Genomic DNA, 24,783 nt, shown 5'->3' on the forward strand with positions numbered 1-24,783 from the left:
TCTACTGGAACAGTGTGAGGGATATATGCTACATTGCTGCCCTAGAACAGAGTGTGCCATGAAAGACAGGATGGTGCTATGGAGTCATCTGGTCGAATAGGGAACTGCTGGGCAGCAATGTTTTAATTCGCTTCTGATCAGGTGACCAGGGTGTGTGAGAGCAATGCAGGAGAATAGCTCCTAACCTGAAAGGAAAAAGACCTAAAGTCTCCCTCTCCTGTGTAAGGTTCCACTAATTCTACAATAATAGCTAGCTGTTTTTTTCTCATTATATCTCTATAACCTGCTCTCTCTCTGAAAACCCCTGTCAAGAGGCAAAGGGGAAAATTGCCATTAGAGACATGGAAAGGCAAGTGCTCAACCAGTGAACTAAAGACCGAAAGTGCTGGAAGACCACCTTGTGTTAGCAAAGAACTGAAAGGAATCTGGAAGGCAATGATCAAAATCAACCCATTGAATCCTGTACTCCAGATTGGTGCTATTGAACTGTTTTATCTCACTCTTAAAATCCATGTTTTTCTGTGTCTTATGTGTCTTGAATGTGTGCATAAGGATTTAAGAAAAGGTAGAGTTTCGGTTATAGAGTTAGAAATTAGCAGCTCATATTTCTTTCTTTTGCCGCTGATTAAAGACAATCTGTTCAATAAACAGTTATTATTTACTTATTAAGTAGACTCCTGTTGAGTCTAGTAAACCTTCTCTGAACTGCTTCCAAAGCATTTACATCCTTAATTAAGGTGACCAATACTGTTCACAGAACTCCAGATGTGGTCTCACCAGTGCCTTGTATAACTGAAACATAACCTCCCTGCTTTTGTAATCAATTTTCCTCACAATAAACGGTAACATATCATTAATGTTCCTAATTACCTGCTGTACCTGCATGCTAGCCTTTTGTGATTCATGCACTAGGACACTCAGATTCCTCAATCTCAGAGCTCGGCAATCTCTCACCATTTTTATTCTTCCTGTCAAAATGAACGATATCACATTTTCCAAATCTTTTCCCACTAACTTAATCTATCTGTGTCACTTTGGAGCCTCCTAACATCCTCTTCACAACTTACTTTCCAACTCATCTTTGTGTATCGGCAACTTTGACAACCATACCTTCCACCCCTTCATCCAAGTCATTTATATAAATTGTAAAAAGTTGAGGTCCCAGCACTGATCCCTGTGGCACACCACACATCACATCTTGCCAAGCAGATGAAGACCCATTTATGCTGATTCTCTGTTTCCTGTTAACTAGTCAATCTACTATCCATGCCAATATGTTACCCCCAACACCATGAGCTTTCATTTTCCGCAATAATCTGCAGATTCAAAGATCAAGGCCTATCATCTTTGTATTGGAAATATACACGAGGTAGGTAGTCAGGGCTCATTGCATCAAAAATGTATTTCTCATGGAAGAGTGTACTGCAGTCAGCGTCCCAGTGTAGCAGTCTGGGAAGAGTGTCCTGCAGTCAACATTGCTGTGAAGCAGTCTGGGAAGAGTATCCTGCAGTCAGCATTGTGGTGAAGCAGTCTGGGAAGAGTATCCTGCAGTCAGCATCGTGGTGAAGCAGTCTGGGAAGAGTATCCTGCAGTCAGCATCGTGGTGAAGTAGTCTGGGAAGAGTATCCTGCAGTCAGCATCGTGGTGAAGCAGTCTGGGAAGAGTATCCTGCAGTCAGCATCGTGGTGAAGCAGTCTAGGAAGAGTGTCCCGCAGTCAGTTCTTGTTGAAAATAACAAGAATGACATCACAAGACAGCGCGAAAGAACGGTGGAGAGTTCAAAACCAGCGTGAGTGCAGGGAAGCTTCGAAAAGTGACGTCAACACAAAGGTGAGAGCTGATTGGTGAGTAGTGGGTAAGTTTTTTTCTCCAGTATAAAATAGATTAAGCTAAAGTAAGCGTTCTAGTTTTTATTTAAAGCACATAAATAACAACTTACAGTAAAAAAAAGAGTTTTTTCGTTCAACTAGAGACATGGCAGGGCAGCTCTGTCCCGTGTTACGTACCACCTGCAGCTTGTGGGAAGTCCTAGACGCTCCTTATGCTCTGACCGACCACATGTGTGGGAAGTGCTACCAGTCTCAGCTACTTGTGCTCTGGGTTTCAGAACTTGAGCAACAGCTAGAGACACTGAGGTGCATCCGCGAGGCTGAGAGTTTCATGGATAGCACATGTTTAGACCTGGTCACCCCACAGCTTATGGAAGTGCAGACAGAGAGGGAATGGGTGACCATCAGGCAGAAGAAAGGTGTCAGACAAATAGTCAGAAAATCCCCAGGATGCATCTCGCTCGAGAACCGTTTTTCTGTGACGGTTCCTCTGGGGAGTGCAGCCACACTCATGGCACTGTGAGTGGCTCAGCTGCACGGGGGGGAGGGGGGGAGCAAAAAGAGGGTAAGAACAATCGTGGTCGGAGATTCGATTGTAAGGGGAACAGACAGGCATTTATGCGGCCGTAGACGTGACTCCAGGATGCTATGTTGCCTCCCTGGCGCCAGGGTCATGGATGTCACTGAATGGCTGCAGGGCATTCTAAAGGGGGAGGGCAAACAGACAGAGATTGTGGTGCATATTGGTACCAACAAATCACGTAGAAAGAGGGATGAGGCTCTGCAAGCAGAATTTAGGGAGCTAGGAAACAGATTAAAAAACAGGACCTCAAAGGTAGTAATCTCTGGATTACTTCTGGTGCCTCGTGCTGTTGAATATAGAAATAGAAGGTTAGTCCAGATGAATGCGTGGCTGGAGAAATGGTGCAAGAGGGAGGGCTTTAGATTTCTGGGACATTGGGACCGTTTCTGGGGGTGGTGGGACCTGTACAAGGTAGACGGGTTGCACCTGAACCGGAATGGGGCCAATATCCTTGTGGGGAGATTTGCTAGTGTCGTTGGGGAGGGTTTAAACTAACTTGGCAGGGGGATGGGATCCTGAGAGAAGGTTCAGCAAGGGGAGATTAACAGCCAAAATTAGAAGAGAGAGCAAGTGAGTCTGGAAGGCATAATAATTATAGGCCAGCTAAAGCGCAAGGGATTTTGGCAAGGGTCCCTTGCTGTTTGTGGTATATATAAACAATTTAGACTTGAACGTAGGAGGGTTGACCAATAAGTTTGCGGATGACACAAAAATTGATGGGGTGGTAAATCATGAGGAGGCGTCTTAGATTACAGGAGGATATAGACGGGCTGGTCAGATGGGCTGATCACTGGCAAATGGAATTTAATCCGGATAAGCGTGAGGTGATGCACTTGGGCAGGACAAACAAGGCACAGGAATACACTATGAATGGTAGGACCCTGGGAAGTACTGAGAATCAGAGGGACCTTGGTGTGCACATCCACCGTTCGCTTAAGGTAACTGATAAGGTGGTTAAGGAGGCATATGGGATACTTGCCCCTATTAGCCGAGGCATAGAATATAAGAGCAGGGAGGTTATGCTGGAACTTTATAAAATGCTAGTTAGGACACAGCTAGAGTATTGTGTGCAGTTCTGGAATCCGCATTATAGGAAGGATGTGATTGCACTAGAGAGAGTGCAGAGGAGACTTACCAGGATGTTACCTGAGCTGGAGAGTTTTAGTTATGAGGAGAGATTCGATAGACTGGGGTTATTTTCCTTGGAGCAGAGGAAATAGAGGGGGATATGACTGAGGTGTATAAAATTATGAGTGGCATAGATAGGGTAGATAGGAAAGAATTTTTCCACTTGGTGGAGGGATAAATAACCAAGGGGCATAGATTTAAGGTAAGGGGCAGGAGGTTTAGAGGGGATGTGAGGAAGAATTTTTTCACCCAGAGGGTGGTGGGAATCTGGAACTCACTGCCTGAAAGAGTGTTAGAAACAGAAACCCTCATAACATTTAAGAAGTATTTGAATGTGCCCTTGCGATGCCATGGCATACAAGGCTATGGGCCTACTGCTGGAAAATGGGATCAGAATAGTTAGATACTTGTTTGACCAGCACAGACTTGATGGGCCGAGGGGCCTTTTTCTGTGCTGTCGACCTCTATGACTCTATGATGAAAATGTTAGTGAGTGCTGGACCTAGAATGGATCCCATGGCTGTACTATCTATTTGCTTTGAGATGCCCAGTAGTCATGAATGGTTCTATATAAATGCAAGCCCTTCTTTTTTGAGATTCTTTAACCATTTTTGTGAAAGGATTTGGATATCAACTATGTTAAACACTTTGATTTGGCAAGAATTTCCCAAGACTTGCTTAGTTGTGGATCAGTAGGCAGATAAATACAGAATAGGCAATCGTTTTGCACAGTTCCTAAAAAACATGTCCAGATCATCGACAAATATCTGGTAATCCAGGAAGACAGCTTGATGTTCCTGAACGCTTTTGATCTCTACTCATCTTTTAAGAAAAGCTCTTAAATCATGACAGCAGCACCAAGGGAGGGTGAAGCTGTATTAGTCTTTGGTGGTAGATGGGTATTCAGAGTTTCTGATTTGGTGATGGGCTAGATGGCTCAGCAGATTGGGTTAGTCTACCATGTTCTTTATATTTGAGTTCATTTGTGTTATAAGTATAATCCCTTCAAACCTTTCCATAATTTTGAAGTCACCTATTAGATTCATCCCTGACCTGCAATATCCTAGTGAGTACATCACAGATTTTAATTCATTTTAACTCATTAATCATAACTTCAATTTTTTGTGAAAGCTTAAATACCTTATGGTCTGACAAATGTGCAGCTGTTAGCATATTTCTTGCATAGTCAGTGAATACATTTTCAGTTTCCCCTTGTATACCTGTGTGTTAACATTGTCATTTGCTTGTAACAATGAACTATTTACAGCTTTTGTGCAACAAAACTTGGGATTTCCCCATGTTTGCATGTTTTCATCAGACTAAGAAATATTAGTCTTACAGTGTCTATTTTAAAAGGATAGCTTGCAGTAGCTCATTATTCTAAGGTAGTTTAAATTTCAAGGGAATCATGTGGCCCTCTTTGTGGTCATAATGTAGCCTCATTCACAATTCAGTTAAGTTTGTAAGCGTGATTAGCTTGGATACAGTTAAAAAGCAATCTAAAAGCAACAGGAAAATTGACTAGACAATTGCAGTTCAAGACATACAATCTCTCTTTTGTTTGGCTATAGTGAAGGCTCTACAGACAGTAAATGTGTACAAATAAAGCTACTGGATTTGGCATGGCTGTATAAGTGTTTACAGTTCATCTAGTGTTTTAAAATGTTATTTATAAGGCCACAATCTATGGTTGTTACACTAGATGTGGCACAACATCGCCTAGAAGACTCCAATGTATTGGATATAGAGTAGTCAGATTCTTAGTGCTCCATTCATTACCATTGTTCACCTCACTCCTCTGATCTCAAGTAACAGTTCGACTTACAAACTGCTAAAGCTCCTTCAATGAAACTGGATTTTTTCTGATTTATCAAACATTTATATTTCCTTTTTAACAACTTAAACATATTTCTGGTACATTTCACACACTCCTGAGCAAGATGCTAGAAAAGGATTGTCATTTGAATAGCAGTTCCTCTTTCATCTTTACCACTCCACCTCATCATACCTTTTCCTGTTTATCTCTGTCTTATTTAGATTACTATGATCGGTATTCTTTTGAATTTTTCCAACCCTTCTAAATAGCCAATGTGCCATCTTCATGATGCTGAAATCAATATGAGGTTTATGAGATTGTTATGCTTTCAGATTGTGTTTTAATATTGGGTAAAACAGAGGAATGAAGGGGGCATGTGACCTGTTCTAAATTCTGTAACAGAAAACCTGGGATGTATGACTGTTAAAGATTAAAGAGGGCCCAAGGTTGATTTACTGGGAAGAAGGTGAAAGGTGTTCACATTTATTGACAATAGCACAAGTATCTCTGAATTTCACAGACAGGTCACTATCCCAGGATCTGAGAGAGAGAAGGGGAACAGATAGAGATGACAAGTCTCTTATGGTTCATTGCGCAGCAATGTGGGTGGGAGCTCATGCTTGAATTGAAAAGACCAAATTCATTAGATTAAAACAAGACTGGAAGATGTATCTAGCTTGAACTATAGAGAGAATCTCCAGGAAAACCCTCACTGTGAAAGAGAGTTCTGTGGTTAAAAGTTATCAGGCTGGGAAAGGAAAAAAAAATTGAAGTAAGACCTCAAGAGCTAAGAATCACTTTGCACTGGCACTTTGGAATGTCTACTTAACAAACAATGTAAAGTATAACCGTGAAGTCGGATTTTTGGATGCGTTAAAATTGAAAGGAGAAAGTTCTGTTCTGTTATTTAAAGTATAAGTTGCCTGCAAAAAAGTGTTTCATCAAAGTTGCTTTTGGTTTGTTTGCTGCACTAAATCTACAAAGCCTGAAATCTTCTTTTGCAATCCTTTGAATTGGTCACTGGGAAATCAAATATTCTTTTTAAAATTATTAGTCTCTATGGAGATTGTGACACAAGACTCCTATTCTTATTCTCTGTGGATCTCACACTTGGGAGCTTCCATCAGCCTTTCTTAAATTACTTCTAAAATGGACTTTTAAAAACTAAGCTGGCCAATACATAATTACTATTTGTCTTTTTTTGTTGTGATGTTCGTGTCCTGTGTTACAGGTCTTGCCCTAGCATTCTAGAAATTTTCACATTCCTTGGTGTCAACATGTTTTTACTGTCCACTGAACTGAGGACATCTGCAAGAACAAGGCCTTGTTCCAAGCAACATTAAGAAAAGATCTATAGCCTAGAAGTTGGTACACTGCCGATGGGATGGTTATGGAAGCTGACCTCAAAGAATTCTCTTGAACATGTTTATAACGTCATTTGTTATAACTAATATGTATTCCCGTCAACACTGCAGACATATACTCAAATTTAAATTGTAAAACTGATTTCTTTAAAGCATTTTAACATTTAAATTAACTGTGACCTATTTTATTTTGGTCAAATTTCACACCATTAAACAGTTCTCCCCCATTTGCTTCCTTTCATTCAAACAGGGTTTTAGTAGTACAGGAAAATTTTTTTTGCCAACATTCGCTATAATTGGTGGTGAAGAATATAAGTTGCAATACTCCACTTTCTTTTCATCCCCTTTCCTGTTTTTTGTTCTATACTATTATACTGATAATTGTGAAGGACCTATCATATTTTTCTTGATATTACTGTGGGATACTTTAAAGCAGACTTATGTTTGTGTGTGTGGATGTTTGTGTGTTTTAAGTAAACTGCAGACTGTTAGACTGCAAGGATTGAATCATCAAAGAGTTTAATAAAAAAAACAGGTATTTGAAATGCTAATGGACGAGCTAAGTAAAATTGAATTCGTATTTTTAGATAAAGGGAGAGGTTGCTGGCTTTTCAAAGAGACATGGTAGGATGTTTACAACTGGCAAGATAAATACGGCAAAGTTATTAATTTATTTTTCCCAATAGTACTTGCCTTAATGACAACAAATAAGATTTCTATGTTCTGGGAAAAACAACTTGCAAAGACAGATGGAAACAATGGGATTTACAGATCAAAAAGGAGGAAATATACTTAAAGAAGGATGGAAAGCTGTATGGGGCATGGCAGTGTGAGATCTTGAAAGGTGCACTGTGCAAAACAGACTTGAGGAAAAAGCCTCTAGCCACTCTGGAGAAGCTTGTTGTTCCAGTGACCAAGGATGTGTTAAAAGCTTTTGGAGTTTCACTGTTGAGTGAGAGGGAGAGAAAAGCTGTGAAATACCTCCCTTATAGAAATAGTGGGTGCTTGTGGTAATCTTGCTGGATGTTTTATAGATTAAGAATCTATTTTGCCTGACAGGGGGTGTAGTTGGGAGTCTAGTTAAGTAGAAGTTTTGGGAACTATTATAAGACTAAATAACTGTGCAACTATAATCTTGTGCGCGTTTAGCTTTTTCTTCTGTTAATAAATGTTTTGATTTAATCTTTAAAATCTATAAAAGTGGTAGAAGGCCCATTACTTGACTTCAGTGCACAAACCTTCTCGTAATAAATACAAATTGCAAAATGGCTGTGATAGCGTGGCCAAGTTTCCTTAGGGGTTTGGTCAGCCTGGCATATATCACCTGCCATATCATAATATTTGTTCATGGGATGCGAGCATCACTGTCCAGGCCAGCATTTATTGCCCATCCCAAATTGCCCTTGTTCAGAGGGCATTTAAGAATCAACCACATTGCTGTGGGTCTGGAGTTACATGTAGGCCAGACCAGGTAAGGACAGCAGATTTCCTTCCCAGGGTCAATAGCCTTTGCAGTAGCCACTGTTTTCCACTGTTGCTTGATATCATGTGCAGTAAACTGAACTGACTAAAGATTGGCATCTGTATGCCAGGGACCTTGAGATGAATGAAGGTGGTTGCAAAGGCTTTAGCCTGGTCTTTTGCACTGATATACTGTACTCCAGCAGCATTGAGTTTGGAGATGTTTGTGGAGCCTCCACTTCCAGTTAGTTGTTTCAGTGTCCACCATCATTCACAACTGGATGTGGCAGGACTACAGAGCTTTGATCTAATCCATTGGCTGAGAGATTGTTTAGCTATGTGTTATGAATATGTACTTTTATGATACACATTTTTTTTAGGAAGGATATTAGAGATGAGTGATAAAAACAAAAAAACTGCGGATGCTGGAAATCCAAAACAAAAACAGAATTACCTGGAAAAACTCAGCAGGTCTGGCAGCATCGGCGGAGAAGAAAAGAGTTGACGTTTCGAGTCCTCATGACCCTTCGACAGAACTTGAGTTCGAGTCCAGGAAAGAGCTGAAATATAAGCTGGTTTAAGGTGTGTGTGTGGGGGGCGGAGAGATAGAGAGACAGAGAGGTGGAGGGGGTTGGTGTGGTTGTAGCGACAAACAAGCAGTGATAGAAGCAGATCATCAAAAGATGTCAACAACAATAGTACAATAGAACACATAGGTGTTAAAGTTAAAGTTGGTGATATTATCTAAACGAATGTGCTAATTAAGAATGGATGGTAGGGCACTCAAGGTATAGCTCTAGTGGGTTTTTTTTTTATATAATGGAAATAGGTGGGAAAAGGAAAATCTTTATAATTTATTGGGAAAAAAAAGGAAGGGGGAAACAGAAAGGGGGTGGGGATGGGGGAGGGGACTCACGACCTAAAGTTGTTGAATTCAATATTCAGTCCGGAAGGCTGTAAAGTCCCTAGTCGGAAGATGAGGTGTTGTTCCTCCAGTTTGCGTTGGGCTTCACTGGAACAATGCAGCAAGCCAAGGACAGACATGTGGGCAAGAGAGCAGGGTGGAGTGTTAAAATGGCAAGCAACAGGGAGGTTTGGGTCATTCTTGCGGACAGACCGCAGGTGTTCTGCAAAGCGGTCGCCCAGTTTACGTTTGGTCTCTCCAATGTAGAGGAGACCACATTGGGAGCAACGAATGCAGTAGACTAAGTTGGGGGAAATGCAAGTGAAATGCTGCTTCACTTGAAAGGAGTGTTTGGGTCCTTGGACGGTGAGGAGAGAGGAAGTGAAGGGGCAGGTGTTGCATCTTTTGCGTGGGCAAGGGGTTGTGCCATAGGAGGGGGTTGAGGAGTAGGGGGTGATGGAGGAGTGGACCAGGGTGTCCCGGAGGGAGCGATCCCTACGGAATGCCGATAAGGGGGGGTGAAGGGAAGATGTGTTTGGTAGTGGCATCATGCTGGAGTTGGCGGAAATGGCGGAGGATGATCCTTTGAATGCGGAGGCTGGTGGGGTGATAAGTGAGGACAAGGGGGACCCTATCATGTTTCTGGGAGGGAGGAGAAGGAGTGAGGGCGGATGCGCGGGAGATGGGCCGGACACGGTTGAGGGCCCTGTCAACGACCGTGGGTGGAAAACCTCGGTTAAGGAAGAAGGAGGACATGTCAGAGGAACTGTTTTTGAATGTAGCATCATCGGAACAGATGCGACGGAGGCGAAGGAACTGAGAGAATGGGATGGAGTCCTTACAGGAAGTGGGGTGTGAGGAGCTGTAGTCGAGATAGCTGTGGGTGTCGGTGGGTTTGTAATGGATATTGGTGGACAGTCTATCACCAGAGATTGAGACAGAGAGGTCAAGGAAGGGAAGGGAAGTGTCAGAGATGGACCACGTGAAAATGATGGAGGGGTGGAGATTGGAAGCAAAATTAATAAATTTTTCCAAGTCCTGACGAGAGCATGAAGCAGCACCAAAGTAATCATCGATGTACCGGAGAAAGAGTTGTGGAAGGGGGCCGGAGTAGGACTGCAACAAGGAATGTTCCACATACCCCATAAAGAGACAGGCATAGCTGGGGCCCATGCGGGTACCCATAGCCACACCTTTTATTTGGAGGAAGTGAGAGGAGTTGAAGGAGAAATTGTTCAGCGTGAGAACAAGTTCAGCCAGACGGAGGAGAGTAGTGGTGGATGGGGATTGTTCGGGCCTCTGTTCGAGGAAGAAGCTAAGGGCCCTCAGACCATCCTGGTGGGGGATGGAGGTGTAGAGGGATTGGACGTCCATGGTGAAGAGGAAGCGGTAGGGGCCAGGGAACTGGAAATTGTTGATGTGACGTAAGGTGTCAGAGGAATCACGGATGTAGGTGGGAAGGGACTGGACAAGGGGAGAGAGAAGGGAGTCAAGATAACGAGAAATGAGTTCTGTGGGGCAGGAGCAAGCTGAGACGATCGGTCTACCGGGGCAGTTCTGTTTGTGGATTTTGGGTAGGAGATAGAAGCGGGCCGTCCGAGGTTGGGCAACTATCAGGTTGGAAGCTGTAGGAGGGAGATCCCCAGAGGAGATGAGGTCAGTGACAGTCCTGGAAACAGTGGCTTGATGTTCAGTGGTGGGGTCATGGTCCAGGGAGAGGTAGGAGGAAGTGTCTGCGAGTTGACGCTCAGCCTCCGCGTGGTAGAGGTCAGTGCGCCAGACAACAACAGCACCACCCTTGTCAGCAGGTTTGATGACAATGTCAGGGTTGGACCTGAGAGAATGGAGTGCAGTAAGTTCAGAGAGAGACAGGTTAGAATGGGTGAGAGGAGCAGAGAAATTGAGACGACTAATGTCGCGCCGACAGTTCTCAATGAAAAGATCGAGAGAAGGTAAGAATCCAGAGGGAGGGGTCCAGGTGGAGGGAGAATATTGAAGATGGGTAAAAGGATCCGTTGAACTGGGAGAGGACTCCTGCCCAAAGAAGTGAGCCCGGAGACGAAGACGGCGGAAGAAGAGTTCAGTATCATGCCGAGCCCGAAATTCATTGAGGTGAGGGCGTAAGGGTATGAAACTAAGTCCTTTGCTGAGCACTGAACGTTCAGCATCGGAGAGGGGAAGGTCAGGGGGTATAGTGAATACACGGCTGGGGCTGGGATTGGAAGATGGGGTGGGGACGGAGGGACAGGCAGGGGTGGAGGGTCCTAGATGGGTGTTGGTGTCGATGAGTTGTTGGAGCTTGCGTTCCTTAGCACTTGAGAGAAACAGAAAAAGTTTCTTGTTGAGGCGTCGGATGAGCCGAAGAATAAAATGAAACTGGGGGCACGCGCAGCTTTGAAAAAGGGTACGGCGGTGCTGCTGGAGGGAGAGGTCGAGTGTGTTCATATGGCAGCGCATGGCACTGAGAGTGGATTTCAGAATGTGACGGGAACAGCAGTCCGAGAAACGTTTTATGTCCCGGAGATACCTGTAATCCTGGGTGGGTTCGAAACATGAGGGGTGGAATTTCAGTTGAAATCCATGTGGGGTAAGTCGGAGACGGAGACAGTCACTGAGAAAGGAGATATGGCTGTGAAAGCGAGATGAGTGGTTTATTGTCGACTATTCGGTTGAATACAAACACAGCATTAGTTTATTACAGAGGACAATCAACCTAAAACTGTAACCAAATATGACTCACCATTATGGGGAAAGTATCTACCTGATTAGGGACTTCTGCACCAACATCCTGGGGCTAAGGTGATTGCCTTCATCAACCACAACCATCTTCCTACCGTCAAGTCCCATTCATCAATCACCCACCGTGCTCACTGACCTGCAGTGGCTCCTGGTCTTGCAATGCATCATTTTTAAAATTCTATTTTTTGTTTTCAAAACCCTCCATGGCCTTGTCTCTCCTGTTCTCTGTCACCTCCTCCAGCCCTACAGCCCTCTGCGATCTCTGCACTCCTCCAATTCTGGATTCTGTGCATCACTGATTTTCTTTGCTCCACCGGTTAAGCCTCCAGTTGCCTGGGCTCCGAGCTCCAGCATTCCCTTCCTAAACCTCTCCATTTCTCTCTTCCTTTATGATGCTCATTAAAATGTACTTTTTTAAACAAGCCTTTGGCCACCTGCCCTATTATATCCTTATGTAGCTTAATGTCAAATTTTGTTTGACAATATTCCTGCAAAGTATCTTGTAACATTGTACTAGACTGAAGCTACGATATGAATACAACTTGGTACATGAGATTTGAATCTGGTTTTAAACGCTAACATTTTCTTAAAACAGTAACATCTTAACACTTGTGACACAGTATGTCTCATTGTAAAAGTTAAAGTCAGCTCTCCAATTCATATTGAACTGGGAATCCATTCAATGATGAGTCATCAGTTGGACGTATCAGAAAGAATATGTATTAAGCTGAACAGAACACAGAAAACAAATACCTTTTTTGAACAGGTGTTCCATTTTTTTCCATCCGCATTTATGGGATGTGAGCACCACTATCAAAGCCAACACTTAAGGTTAAAATCAGGTCAGCCTTGATCTTATTAAACGGCAGGGCAGGCTCAAAGGGCCGAGTGGCCTACTCCTGCTCCTAATTCATATGTTTGTATGGCATAAAACTTCATCAGCATCTGAGGAATTTTGAATGGTAGGTAACATTACAATAATCAGTGAACATCTCCACTTCTAACCTTACGATGGAGGGAAGGTGAAGTACCTGAAAATGGTTGGGCCTAGGACGCTACCTTAGGAACTCCTGCACCAACATCCTGGGGCTAAGGTGATTGCCTCCACAACCACCTTCCTTTGTGCTAGGTATGACTCCAACCAGTGGAGAGTTTTCCTCCTGATTTCTACTGACTTCAATTTTGCTAGGGCTCCTTAACGCCATACTTGGCCAAATGTTCCATTGATGCCAAGGGCAATCACTTATACATCACCTCAGGAATTCAGTTCTTTTGTCCATGTTTGGACCAAGGGTGTAATGAGGTCAGGAGCTGAGTGACCCTGGCAGAACCCAAACTAAGCATCTGAGAGCAGCTTAATGCTGATTAATCATTGCTTGGCACAACTAGGAATTACACCTTATATCACTTTGTTGATGATTGAGAATAGGCTGATGGGCTAATAATTGACCAGATTCGCATTGTCCTGCTTCCCCACATTGAATTTCTACATTATCAGGTGGATATCACTATTGTAGCTGTACTGGAATAGCTTGGCTAGAGATGTAACTAGTTCTGAATCACAAGTCTTCAATACGGACTGCCAGAATTTTTTCGGGGTTAATAGCCTTTGCAGTAGCCACTGTTGCTTGAAATCATGTGCAGTGAATTGAACTGACTGAAGATTGGCATCTATAGGCCGGGGACTTTGGGAAGAGGCAGAGGTGACTGAAGGTGGTTGCAAATGCTTCAGCCTGGTCTTTTGCACTGATATACTGTACTCCAGCAGCATTGAGTTTGGAGATGCTTGTGCAGCCTCCACCTAGTTGTTTCAATGTCCACCATCATTCACAGCTAGATGTGGCAGGACTACAGAGCTTTGATCTAATCCATTGGCTGAGAGATTGTTTAGCTATGTGTTATAAATATGTAATTTTATGATTCACATTTTTTTAGGAACATAACTTTTAATTTGGAGATTGCAACATTTTGAATGTATAATAAATTAAAGCACCTGGTTTGAGAAACTGCTAAACGCCCCTAAGATGGTCCATGTATACTTGAAGGGGGTAGAGCTAGAGCTGTGAAAACAATAAACAATAGGTGGTCCTCTCTTATCTTCATATTGGAGTCATGGGATCTGCTAAGTTGCAGTTGTCCATATTAGAGATAGAAAGTATTTATGTGGGTCCCAGAATGAACAGGTATTTAGAAGATAAAGTTAACTAATTAATTAAGAGTGCAGTGAGGCCCATGCTTGAGCTGGGATGTCCACAATCGTGAGGTCCTTCAGGAGAGCTGCCTAGCCAGATGCAAGTGGAAGAATCCCAAGAGGTCTCATAACTCAGAAGAGCAGGAATAGTGAGGAAAATGCAAGTGAATTCCTGAAAGCTGTAGCACATCTTGGCTTGGTCCCAGGAGAAGTGAAGGAACCATCAAGCTCCTATAAAGTATAAGGGATCTCAGAGGTTTGAGACAGTTTGAAATTCTCTTCCTCAAAAGATGGTTGAGGCAAAGTCTTTGAATAGCTTTAAGGCAGAAATAGATAGATTCTTGATAAACAAGGGATGAAAGTTTATAAGGGGTAGGCAGGAATGTGAAGTTGAGATTAAAATGAGATCAGCCATGATCTTATTGAATTGCAGATCAGCCTCGAGGGGACATAGAGTTATAGAGGTCTACAGCACAGAAAAAGGTCCTTCGGTCCATCGAGTCTGCGCCAGTCAAATAAGTACCTAACTATTCTAATCCCATTTTCCAGCACTAGGCCCATAGCCTTGTCTGCCATGGCATTGCAAATGCACATCCAAATACTTCTCAAATGTTATGAGGGTTTCTACCTCTACAGAGAGTTCCAGGTTCCCACCACCCTATGGGTGAAAAAATTCTTCCTCACATCCCCTCTAAACCTCTTGCCCCTTACCTTAAATCTATGCCCCCTGGTTATCGATCGCTCGACCAAGGGGAAAAGTTCCTTTTTGTCTACCCTATCTATGCCGCTCATAATTTTATACACCTCAATAAGTCCTCCCTCAATCTCCTCTGCTCCAGGGAAAATAACCCCAGTCTATCCAATCTCTTCTCATAACTAAAACTCTCCAGCTCAGGCAACATCCTGGTAAATCTGCTCTGCACTCTCTCAAGTGCAATCTCATCTTTCCTATAATGCGGATTCCAGAGCTGCACACAATACACTAGCTGTGTCCTAACCAGTGCTTTATACAGTTCCAGCTGAGTGGCCTATCCTGGTCCTAATTCGTATGTTTGTATGAAATGTTGCGGCATAATCCTTTCAGTTCATAACTGGAAGTTTGAATTTCCCTTTTAAAAGTTACTAGTCTCCACCAAGATCATAACGTGTCCAAAGAAAGTTGCGTTGGCTGTAGATATTTATTGTAGCCTCACCAGATTGACATTTCATTTTGAGGTATGCTTTATGCTGCTCCTGGCATGTTTTCTTCCACTCCTCATGAAACCAAGCTTGGCTTTCTGGATTGATTTTCTGTTTTACCTTGCGTAATTTTTACAACGATAGGGGATAGTAGAGATTTTGGTTGAATACAATTCTACTGCTGCTACTGGCCACATGGATCACGGATGGATCATGGATACACATTCTAAACTGCTAAATCTGTTCTGAATCTATCCCATTTAGCACGGTAGTGGTCCCACGCAACATGAAGGATGGTATCCTCAGAGTTAATGTGGAACCTGGTCTCCACAAGGTCTGTGCAGTGGCCACTCTTATCAATATTGTCATGGACAGATGAACCTTCAACAAGTAGATTGGTGAGAGTGGAGACAAGCACATTTTTCCCTTTTGTTGGTTCCCTCACCATCTGCTGCAGGTCCAATCTAGTAGATATGTCTTTCAGGACTTGGGAGGTTCAGTCAGTAGTGATGCTACCAAACCAGTCTTGGTGATGGGCATTGAAATCCCCCATCCAGGGGTACATTCTGCCACCTTGCTACCTTCAATGTTCCTTCCAAACTGTGTTCAATACAGAGGAGTACAGACTCATCAGCTGAGGGAAGGCAGTAGGTGGTAATCAGCAGGATGTCTCCTTGTGAATGTTTGACCTGATGCCACAAGACTTCACGGACTCAGGAGTCAACATTGAAGATTGCCAATGCCATTCCATCACAATTTTATACCACTGCGCTGCTACCTGTGGTCGGGTTGTCCTGCCAGTGGGACAAGACATAAACCAGGGATGTTGGTGGAGGTAAGAACACTTGTACTCGAAATACTCAGCAGGTCTAGTAGCATCTACACAACTCTTCTTCAGTCATATTCAACATGGAACATTAACTATGTTTCTCTCTCCACAATTCTGCCACCTATTGAGTATTTCCAGCATTTTCTGCTTTTATTTCCAATTTCCAGCATCCACAGTAGTTTGCTTTTATGGTAATGGAAGCGTCTGGGGCATCGGATATGAGATATCATAGAATGGTTACGGCACAGAAGGAGGCCATTCATCCCGCTGAGTCCACACTGCTCTCTGGCAAGAGTAATTCAGCTATCCACACTCCCCATCCTTTCTCCAAAGCCCTGCACATTTTTTGATCTTCAGGTGAGGATCCAATTCACATTTGAAAGACACAATTGAAGCTGTGTCCACTATACTCACAGGCAATGCGTTCCATATCCTAACCATTCATTGTGTAAAAAGGTTTTCCCATGTCACCTTTGCCTCTTTTGCCAATCAATCTAATTGTGTGCTCTCTGGTTCTTGAACCCTCCACCAAAGGGAACAGTTTCTCCCTGTCTCAGCCCCTCATGATTTTGAGCACCTCCCTCAACCTTTTCTTCTCAAAAGAGAATAACCCAAGTTTCTCCATAACTGGATTTCCTCATCTCTGGAACTATTCTTATAAATTTTTTCTTTACTCTCTTTAATGGCTTCACTTCCTTCCTAAATTGGATCCAATACTGCAATTCAAGCCAAAGCAGTATTTTATAAAGGTTCATCATAACCCCCTTGCTTTTGTACTCTATCCATCTATTTATAAGGCCCAGGATTTTGAATGCTTTTTTAACCATTTTCTCAATCTGTCCTGCCATCTTCAATGATCTGTGTACATAAACCCCCACGTCTCTCTGTTCCAGCAACCCTTTAGAATTGTACCCTTTATTTTATGTTGCCTCTCCCCATTCTGCCTACCAAAATGAATCACTTCATGCCTCTCTGTATTAAATTTCATTTGCCACGTGTCCACCTTTTTCACCAGCCCATCTACATTCATTTGTCTATTATTATTCTCACAATTCACAATACTTCATTTAGTGCCATCTGCAAATTTTGAAATTGTGAAATGTACACCCAAATCTAAGTCATTAATTTGTATCAAAAAAAGCACTGGTCCTCATACTGATGCCTGGGGAAAATCACTGCACACCTTTCTTCAGTCCAAAGAAGCAACCCTTCACCACCACTCTCTGTTTCCTGTCACTCAGCCAACTTTGTACCATGTGAGCAACACATTTACATGTGCTATTCGGTTTTAAGTATTTGGACTGTGTTCCGCTCAGTCTTTTAAAATCTCTTAAGAACAAATTAGAATCAATGCTCTTGAGTACCTGATTTGCTGCATGGGCACAAAGATTCCCAATTTGCAAATATACAATCAATACTCATTTGGATATATTTCTTTTATTAATGAATGCCCCTTCACTGAAACCGCCTATACACCATATAAAAATATTTTTTTCTTGGAATGTGGGTGATGCTGGCACGTTCCTATTATTCCTGGGAAGAAGGAGGTAGGCTTTCTCCTTGCACATTTGCAGCCCGTGTGGAGGTGGTGCTCCCATGATGGTATTGGGTCAGGGTTTTGACCAGAATTTTGAGCCAGTACCAATGATGGATACCAATAGATGCACAAGTCAGGATGGTGAGAGACTTAGAGGGCACTTTGAAGCTGATGATGTTTCCACTATTTTGCTGCACATCCTTCTCAATGGTAGACGTTCAGGGGGGTGGAGGTGCTGTCAAAGTAACATTGGACCTTGTGCGATTCCTGTAGGTAATACATATTGCAGATACAGCAAACTGGATATAGAAATGAAAAAAAATAAAAACAAAAAACTGCGGATGCTGGAAATCCAAAACAAAAACAGAATTACCTGGAAAAACTCAGCAGGTCTGGCAGCATCGGTGGAGAAGAAAAGAGTTGACGTTTCGAGTCCTCATGACCCTTCAACAGAACTGATTTTTCTTTACAATGAAAGGGGTGAAATATAAGCTGGTTTAAGGTGGGGGTGGGGGGGGGTTGGTGGTTGGGGAGAAGTGGAGGGGTTGTTGTAGGGACAAGCAAGCAGTGATAGGAGCAGATCATCAAAAGATGTCACAGACAAAGGAACAAAAGAACACAGAAGTGTTGAAGGTGGTGATATTATCTAAATGAATGTGCTAATTAAGAATGGATGGTAGGGCACTCAAGGTATAGCTCTAGTTGGGGTGGGGGGGCATAAAAGATTTAAAAAGAATGTAAATAGGTGGGAAAAGAAAAATCTATATAAATTATTGGAAAAAAAACAAAAGGAAGGGAGAAGAAACAGAAAGAGGGTGGGGATGGAGGAGGGAGCTCAAGACCTAAAGTTGTTGAATTCAATATTCAGTCCAGGACACCCTGGTCCACTCCTCTATCACCCCCTACTCCTCAACCCCCACCTATGGCACCTCCCCATGCCCACGCAAAAGATGTAACACCTGCCCCTTCACTTCCTCTCTCCTCACCATCAAAGGGCCCAAACACTCCTTTCAAGTGAAGCAACATTTCACTTGCATTTCCCCCAACTTAGTCTACTGTATTCGCAATGCGGTCTCCTCTACATTGGAGAGACCAATCGTAAACAGGGCGACCATTTCGCAGAACACCTGCGGTCCATCCACAAGAATGACCCAAACCTCCCTGTCGCTTGCCATTTTAACACTCTACCCTGCTTTCTTGCCCACGTCTGTCCTTGGCCTGCTGCATTGTTCCAGTGAAGCCCAATGCAAACTGGAGGAACAGCACCTCATCTTCCGACTAGGCACTTTACAGCTTTCCGGACTGAATATTGAATTCAACAACTTTAGGTCTTGAGCTCGCTCCTCCATCCCCACCCCCTTTCTGTTTCTTCCCCCTTCCTTTTGTTTTTTTTCCAATAATTTATATAGATTTTTCTTTTCCCATCTATTTCCATTATTTTTAAATCTTTTATGCCCCCCACCACCCCCCCAAGAGCTATACCTTGAGTGCCCTACCATCCATTCTTAATTTGCACATTCGTTTAGATAATATCACCAACTTCAACACCTCTGTGTTCTTTTGTTCCTTTGTCTGTGACATCTTTTGATGATCTGCTCCTATCACTGCTTGCTTGTCCCTACAACAACACCCCCCTCCACTTCTCTCCCCACCCCCCCAACCTTAAACTAACTTATATTTCACCCCTCTCATTGTAAAGAAAAATCAGTTCTGTTGAAGGGTCGTGAGGACTCAAAACGTCAACTCTTTTCTTCTCCGCCAATGCTGCCAGACCTGCTGAGTTTTTCCAGGTAATTCTGTTTTTGTTTTGGATATAGAAATGGTAGACACTGAACTTGGCATCAGGGATGTCAATCAAACACATCAGTCGATAATGAATGGTGTCAAACTTATTAAATGTTGTTAGGGCTGCATTCATCCACCTAAGTGATGAGTATGTTACAACACTTCTGACTTCAGCTTTGTAGAGTATAGATAGGCTTTCAAGGATAGGATATTGATCTATTTGTCACAGAACATCCAGCCTGTGACCTGCTCTTGTAGCCATGGTGTTGGCATGGCTGGTCTAGTTAGTGGTGACTGCTCAACATGCTGATGCTAAGAAAAGACGATACTGGTGCTGTTGAATGGCAAGAGGGAATGGGTGATATTCCTCTTGCTCAAGTTCATCATTGAGAATTACCTGACATGAATCTTACCTGCTATTTATTAATCCAAACTTGGATATTATCCAAGTCCTGTTGTAGACTGGCATGGACTAAATTGTCAATACCATGACCTCTACCACCTAGAAAGATGACAAGGGCAGAAGCAGCATGGGAACACCACCACCTGTAAGATCCCCTCCAAGCCACAAACCATCCTGACTTGGAACTAGATCACTGTTCCTTCACTTGTTAGTTCAAAATCATGGAACTCCCTCCCTAACAGCACTGTGTGTAGCAGCAGTCAAGAAGATGGCTCATCACCACCTGTTTAAAGGCAATCAGGAATGGGCAATAAATGCTTGACTTGCCCGCAACGCTTAAACCACAAGATTGAATTTAAAAAATTCCTCCGGTACAGTCAACTGGACAGCAAATACAATGCTGCTATTCAAAATAATATTTAAAGTTTAAAGATTAGCAAAAAATCTGACAAAAGTACTGTTCTTCGAGCTCTGAACAAGAACTTCCTTGCCCGTTTCACCACTTTACCTAGAGGTTCTGATGAAAAATTCTATGCAGGTATTTTATACTCTGAATGTTAGCAATACAAATATTCTCTTAACCTCTATATCTGTTATATATTCTTCAGTAGATTGAACTCTCAACAACCCTGAATTGCAAATTCTCACATGCTATTTCATTCCACATACTTCTAAGAAGATCTGGCAGTTTAACATTTTGCTCACTTCATGTACTGAATTCATTCATTCTGAGTGTACTCATTGCTATCCAAAAAGTACATTTCTGGTTTTCATCCACATTTTGCAATACTCATTCAATTTTTGGCTGACCTTGTGAAATTCCCAGGCTTCCTGATTTTTGTGATTTCTTGCATCCTTTCAAATAGTTATACAAATATCCAATATTAAAACAAATGTAATACTAATAGATCTTTACCCATAAAATCCAGGCTCTGGGGAATCATACCTGGGAGGCATACCCTAAAAATGTGCTGGGGGGACCTCACCCCCCTCCCAAACTACCCTCTCCACCAGCCACCTGAGCCCCACCCCCGTTGACTAGTGTTAAGAAAACAAGAAATTGTAATATTTTTCTTCTGTAAATAACCCTGTCATATTTCTTAGGTACCGGAAGACAGCCTGTAGGGGGTTTGTAAATATGGTAATTGGAGTAAGAGCCAGAGTGACTGCAAGAGCCTAAAGCCAACAGTAAGAAGTGGTTTTGATATGTTAATGAACCAAGAAGAACTTCAGAGTTTTACATAAAGCAATAACAGGAGTAGTTTTTTTAAAAAAAAGTAATAGCTAAAGTAAGGAAGAGTTTAGTCAAGTCTGGGAAGAAAGCATTTCTAAAGAAACTGGGTTGAGACAATAAAGAGATCAAAGGGAAGGAATGCATTTAAGGAAATACTGAAGCCTATGTAATGGGGTAGCTGTTTTGATCACCCAGAAGACAGCAGGATAGCAGGTCAGACCTCCCAGAAGACAGTGTGAACAAGGCCAGCCTTGAAGACCCAGTCGCTGTCAGGCTCAGAGGACACCCCAAGGGAAAAAGGCACAATGTGGTAAAAATTACTGGAATTCTATAAACTTTGAAAATCTATAACGATAGTTGCTGAACAGGAAAGAGGAAGGTTAGCTCTGAGGAGAGTTAAGATCAGATCTTGTGGAATGGTTTAAACATTCTGTGAACATTGTGTGAAGCCATTCTTGTACTTAAGTGTAATTGTGTTTTTTTTTGCTTTATTCTTTTAATAAATGTTAACTCTACTATGAAATCATTTTGAGGACATCATTTCCTGATTTCAGAACCTCTCCTCCTACTATACAAATCGCAAAAACTGTTTTGGCAGCTGGTTCAAGTTTCTCTTTGGTATTTGGGTACCTTGGCTTTTACCATCAGCTGTGCCATAACACCACCCCCCGACCACCTGACCTCTCCACACCCCACCCCCTGACAACCACCGAACACCAACCTTCCCATCCTACTCACTTACCTTATACACTTACTTTTTCCCTGGCTTCTCAAAGGGGCTGGACCTTCAAACTTACCTGCTTCATGGCATCTAGTGCCATAAAAAAAGGGACATGGCTTCCTTGCCTCTGACTCAGCTGCCCTCTGCACAAAGACTTGGGCACCGGCTGCACGACACAGTTCTCACCTAGCCTTAGTCAGAAGGTCGGGTGAGAAAGCAGCGGCTTCATTTTCAGTTAACTAAGTAGAAGCGGAGTGGCAACTTGACTCTGAGTGCCACTTCAAGGAAGTTACGAGCCATAGTGTGGCACATGGATAATCTGGGATATGGAGCGAGAATGGAGCAACTATGTAAGGAATAGATCAAGACAAGCAAAGTAATTGTGGCAGGAATGCAACATAAGCAAGGGAGGGAAGAAGCGAAACAGGATACAAGGCCGGAGTTGAAACAGGGATGGAGCAACATCAGTTTATCTGACAAGTGGAAGCTGCAACATTTGTGACTAAGATAGGGTCTAGGAATTGCAAACTGCAGCATATACAGTCAATTCTATATGAACATATAGAACATTTTTCCCATTATAACAGACAAGACATGAAGGGTCATGAGGACTCGAAACGTCAACTCTTTTCTTCTCCGCCGATGCTGCCAAACCTGCTGAGTTTTTCCAGGTAATTCTGTTTTTGTTTTGGATTTCCAGCATCTGCAGTTTTTTGTTTTTATAAGACAGTAACATTGTTTTTCTTTTCAAAGTTAACTCAGAATAAATTCAATAGCTTATTTCTTAATCACATTGTTTTCATTTGCTTTCAATGTACTCAAAGTCTGTATGACATCCCCAGGTTTTAGCTGTTGGATTTCTAAAGTCAAGTAAGAGGAGGTGTGAAACTTACAAACAGCAAGCGTTAGTCTTGTGTGTGAATAACTAACCTTGCCCCCAATAATAAAAGCAAAATCCTAGTATATTATACACGCTAACACATGTAAGGCATACTAATGTCATTGAAAGAGAATCTACTTATATCTACATTCTGGAAACTGTAGTCAATAGAATGCTTGCACAGAAGGACAATGTTGCCTTTTGGGAGGTTCAGTTGAGATAGAAGCTGACCTACAAACAGCTGGAAGAGGCCCCATGAACTCAATTAATGCACCCAAAAAGAGAGATAGGCCTGCAGAGGGAAGTGCTATTAGAAAGATTTGAAACACAGAAGAAAAAAAGAATTGGAAGAATGAGTTCCATTACTGTATGAGAGGATTTTCTTCTTTTGAGTAACAACATCTGATTTTTTTCGTTCATCTGTAGGTTCCATACCTGTTCAGTGGTGATTTTCTCTTTTATGACATTTAAGTTAATCAGTTGGTGGTATAAATGACATATGCTGAATGCAAGACTTAAGAAAATGAAAAATAGGTAATTCATGCATTCACAAACTGTTCAATATTTCCCATTTGGTGGACTTAATCTGCTTAAGGTTTGGATTTAACAAAGCAAAATGAATACTGAATACCTAACAATGGAATAGCAACAAAATCCACTTCTAAATGAGACTAGATAATCAAAAGCAAACAAAATTTGCATTCTATATTACCTCCTGTACATTCTATATGAATCACAGAACTTCAATCTCTTTGGTATATTGATCATCCTGATAAACACAAATACATGCACAAACACACACTGCTTAACTTTGGACTTTTAGCAAGGTAGAAAAACATTTCAACAACACAAGGCTGATAAGGAATCATTTCACACAAAGCATTTAGCCTTCTCCACTGTCATTTTAATGCTGTGTTCCTCTCCAAGCTTTGCTTTGTAGTTACCTTGTTTGATCTGTCCCTGTACAGCAGTGGAGGAGACTGGAGGGGAAGGTTTCCCTTTAGTCATCTCTAGGGTGCTCGGTTTCTGTGGTCTGCAAGGAATAACAATCAAATATTAATTACAGACTTTCAGAACAGGTCAAGCCTGCTTGATGTTCAGGGTTTGAAGCTCTACCACATCAGTCATATGTTGTAAGTTTTAGTGTCCACCTATCTCATCAACAAATCACTAAGTAACTGTAGCCTTATAGTTACAATCCATTTAACTTTAAAACAAACACAAATCACAGAAAATTGTTCTCCAGAACTAAAATGTATCCAAAGACTCCAGGCTACACGTTAAAGGTATATCATTTCTTAAAACCAAATCAGTTAAGTCATTTGTTTATGTGTTGTCATGCCAGATAGCCATTGTGAGTGCATCTGTATCAGGAAAGATAAGGTTAATGTAGGCAATTATTATAGGCTTCCTACATGTACTAAGAAGGAAAATAAATAATTGATAGATCTGATAATTTTTCGGCCTGAAGATCAGACTATATTTGCATGAAAAGCTAAAGCTTGTGTGCATTCAAATGGAAATACATTTTTGGTAATAAAACATCATTACTCTTAATTCCTGAAAAAAATTAACATATTATTTTGGGAAAATAGCAGAAGCACCACAGCATGAATTATAGTTTTGTCTCTATTTCAGAATTTAGTCAAACTTCAATTGCAGCTTTCACAATGCAATAAGTTTGGCTTATCTTTAGTTAAAATAATTCAGCTTTAGTTTTGACCAAAGCTTAATTTCTGTTTTCCACTTTTTAAAAATTATTTCTACAAAATTTGTTTTGAAAAACGTTACCTTTGCTCTTTCACTTCTCTCACTAATAATCGCCTGGCCACTAATTTGAAAATATAACAATTTTATCTTTCAAGTCTGCCCGAAATTAACTAAGCAAAGTGGCTTTTGTGCAGTCGTGTTTTATCTTTCCATGCAGGTTTAGCATTGAGAAATACAGGTGATATGAAATGCATAATTTCAATTTAAATGACTTCATCACTAAAAGGTTACTACTGGCATGGACAATGCTATAAATTGTTAATTAAGCTTATAATCAGTCACAAATATGTGCTGAATCCATTACAGTTTTCTCTGTTAAGTTGTGTAAGTTTGGCTTCCGTTATTTAACAGAATGTAATCATTTGATGTCCCTGTGTGGCTGCTTCATATATAACATCAGCCATTTAAACCTTGAATTCTGGCATACCAC

The 24,783-nt window shown here is 41.9% G+C and overlaps 1 protein-coding gene across 5 annotated transcripts in view; it reads right to left on the reverse strand.

Annotated features, from left to right (window-relative positions):
* Positions 1-24,783, reverse strand: part of LOC121280757 (WD repeat-containing protein 7) — a 767,874-nt gene that overhangs the window by 513,661 nt on the left and 229,430 nt on the right. For all 5 annotated transcript variants that reach the window (XM_041192924.1, XM_041192931.1, XM_041192938.1 and 2 more), the window contains one exon: positions 23,528-23,616. In XM_041192924.1, the coding sequence (XP_041048858.1) occupies positions 23,528-23,616 (89 nt within the window). The remainder of the gene's footprint in view (positions 1-23,527; positions 23,617-24,783) is intronic.

The sequence above is a fragment of the Carcharodon carcharias genome, chromosome 1, assembly GCF_017639515.1.
Source record: "Carcharodon carcharias isolate sCarCar2 chromosome 1, sCarCar2.pri, whole genome shotgun sequence".
Classification (NCBI taxonomy): Eukaryota; Metazoa; Chordata; class Chondrichthyes; order Lamniformes; family Lamnidae; genus Carcharodon; species Carcharodon carcharias.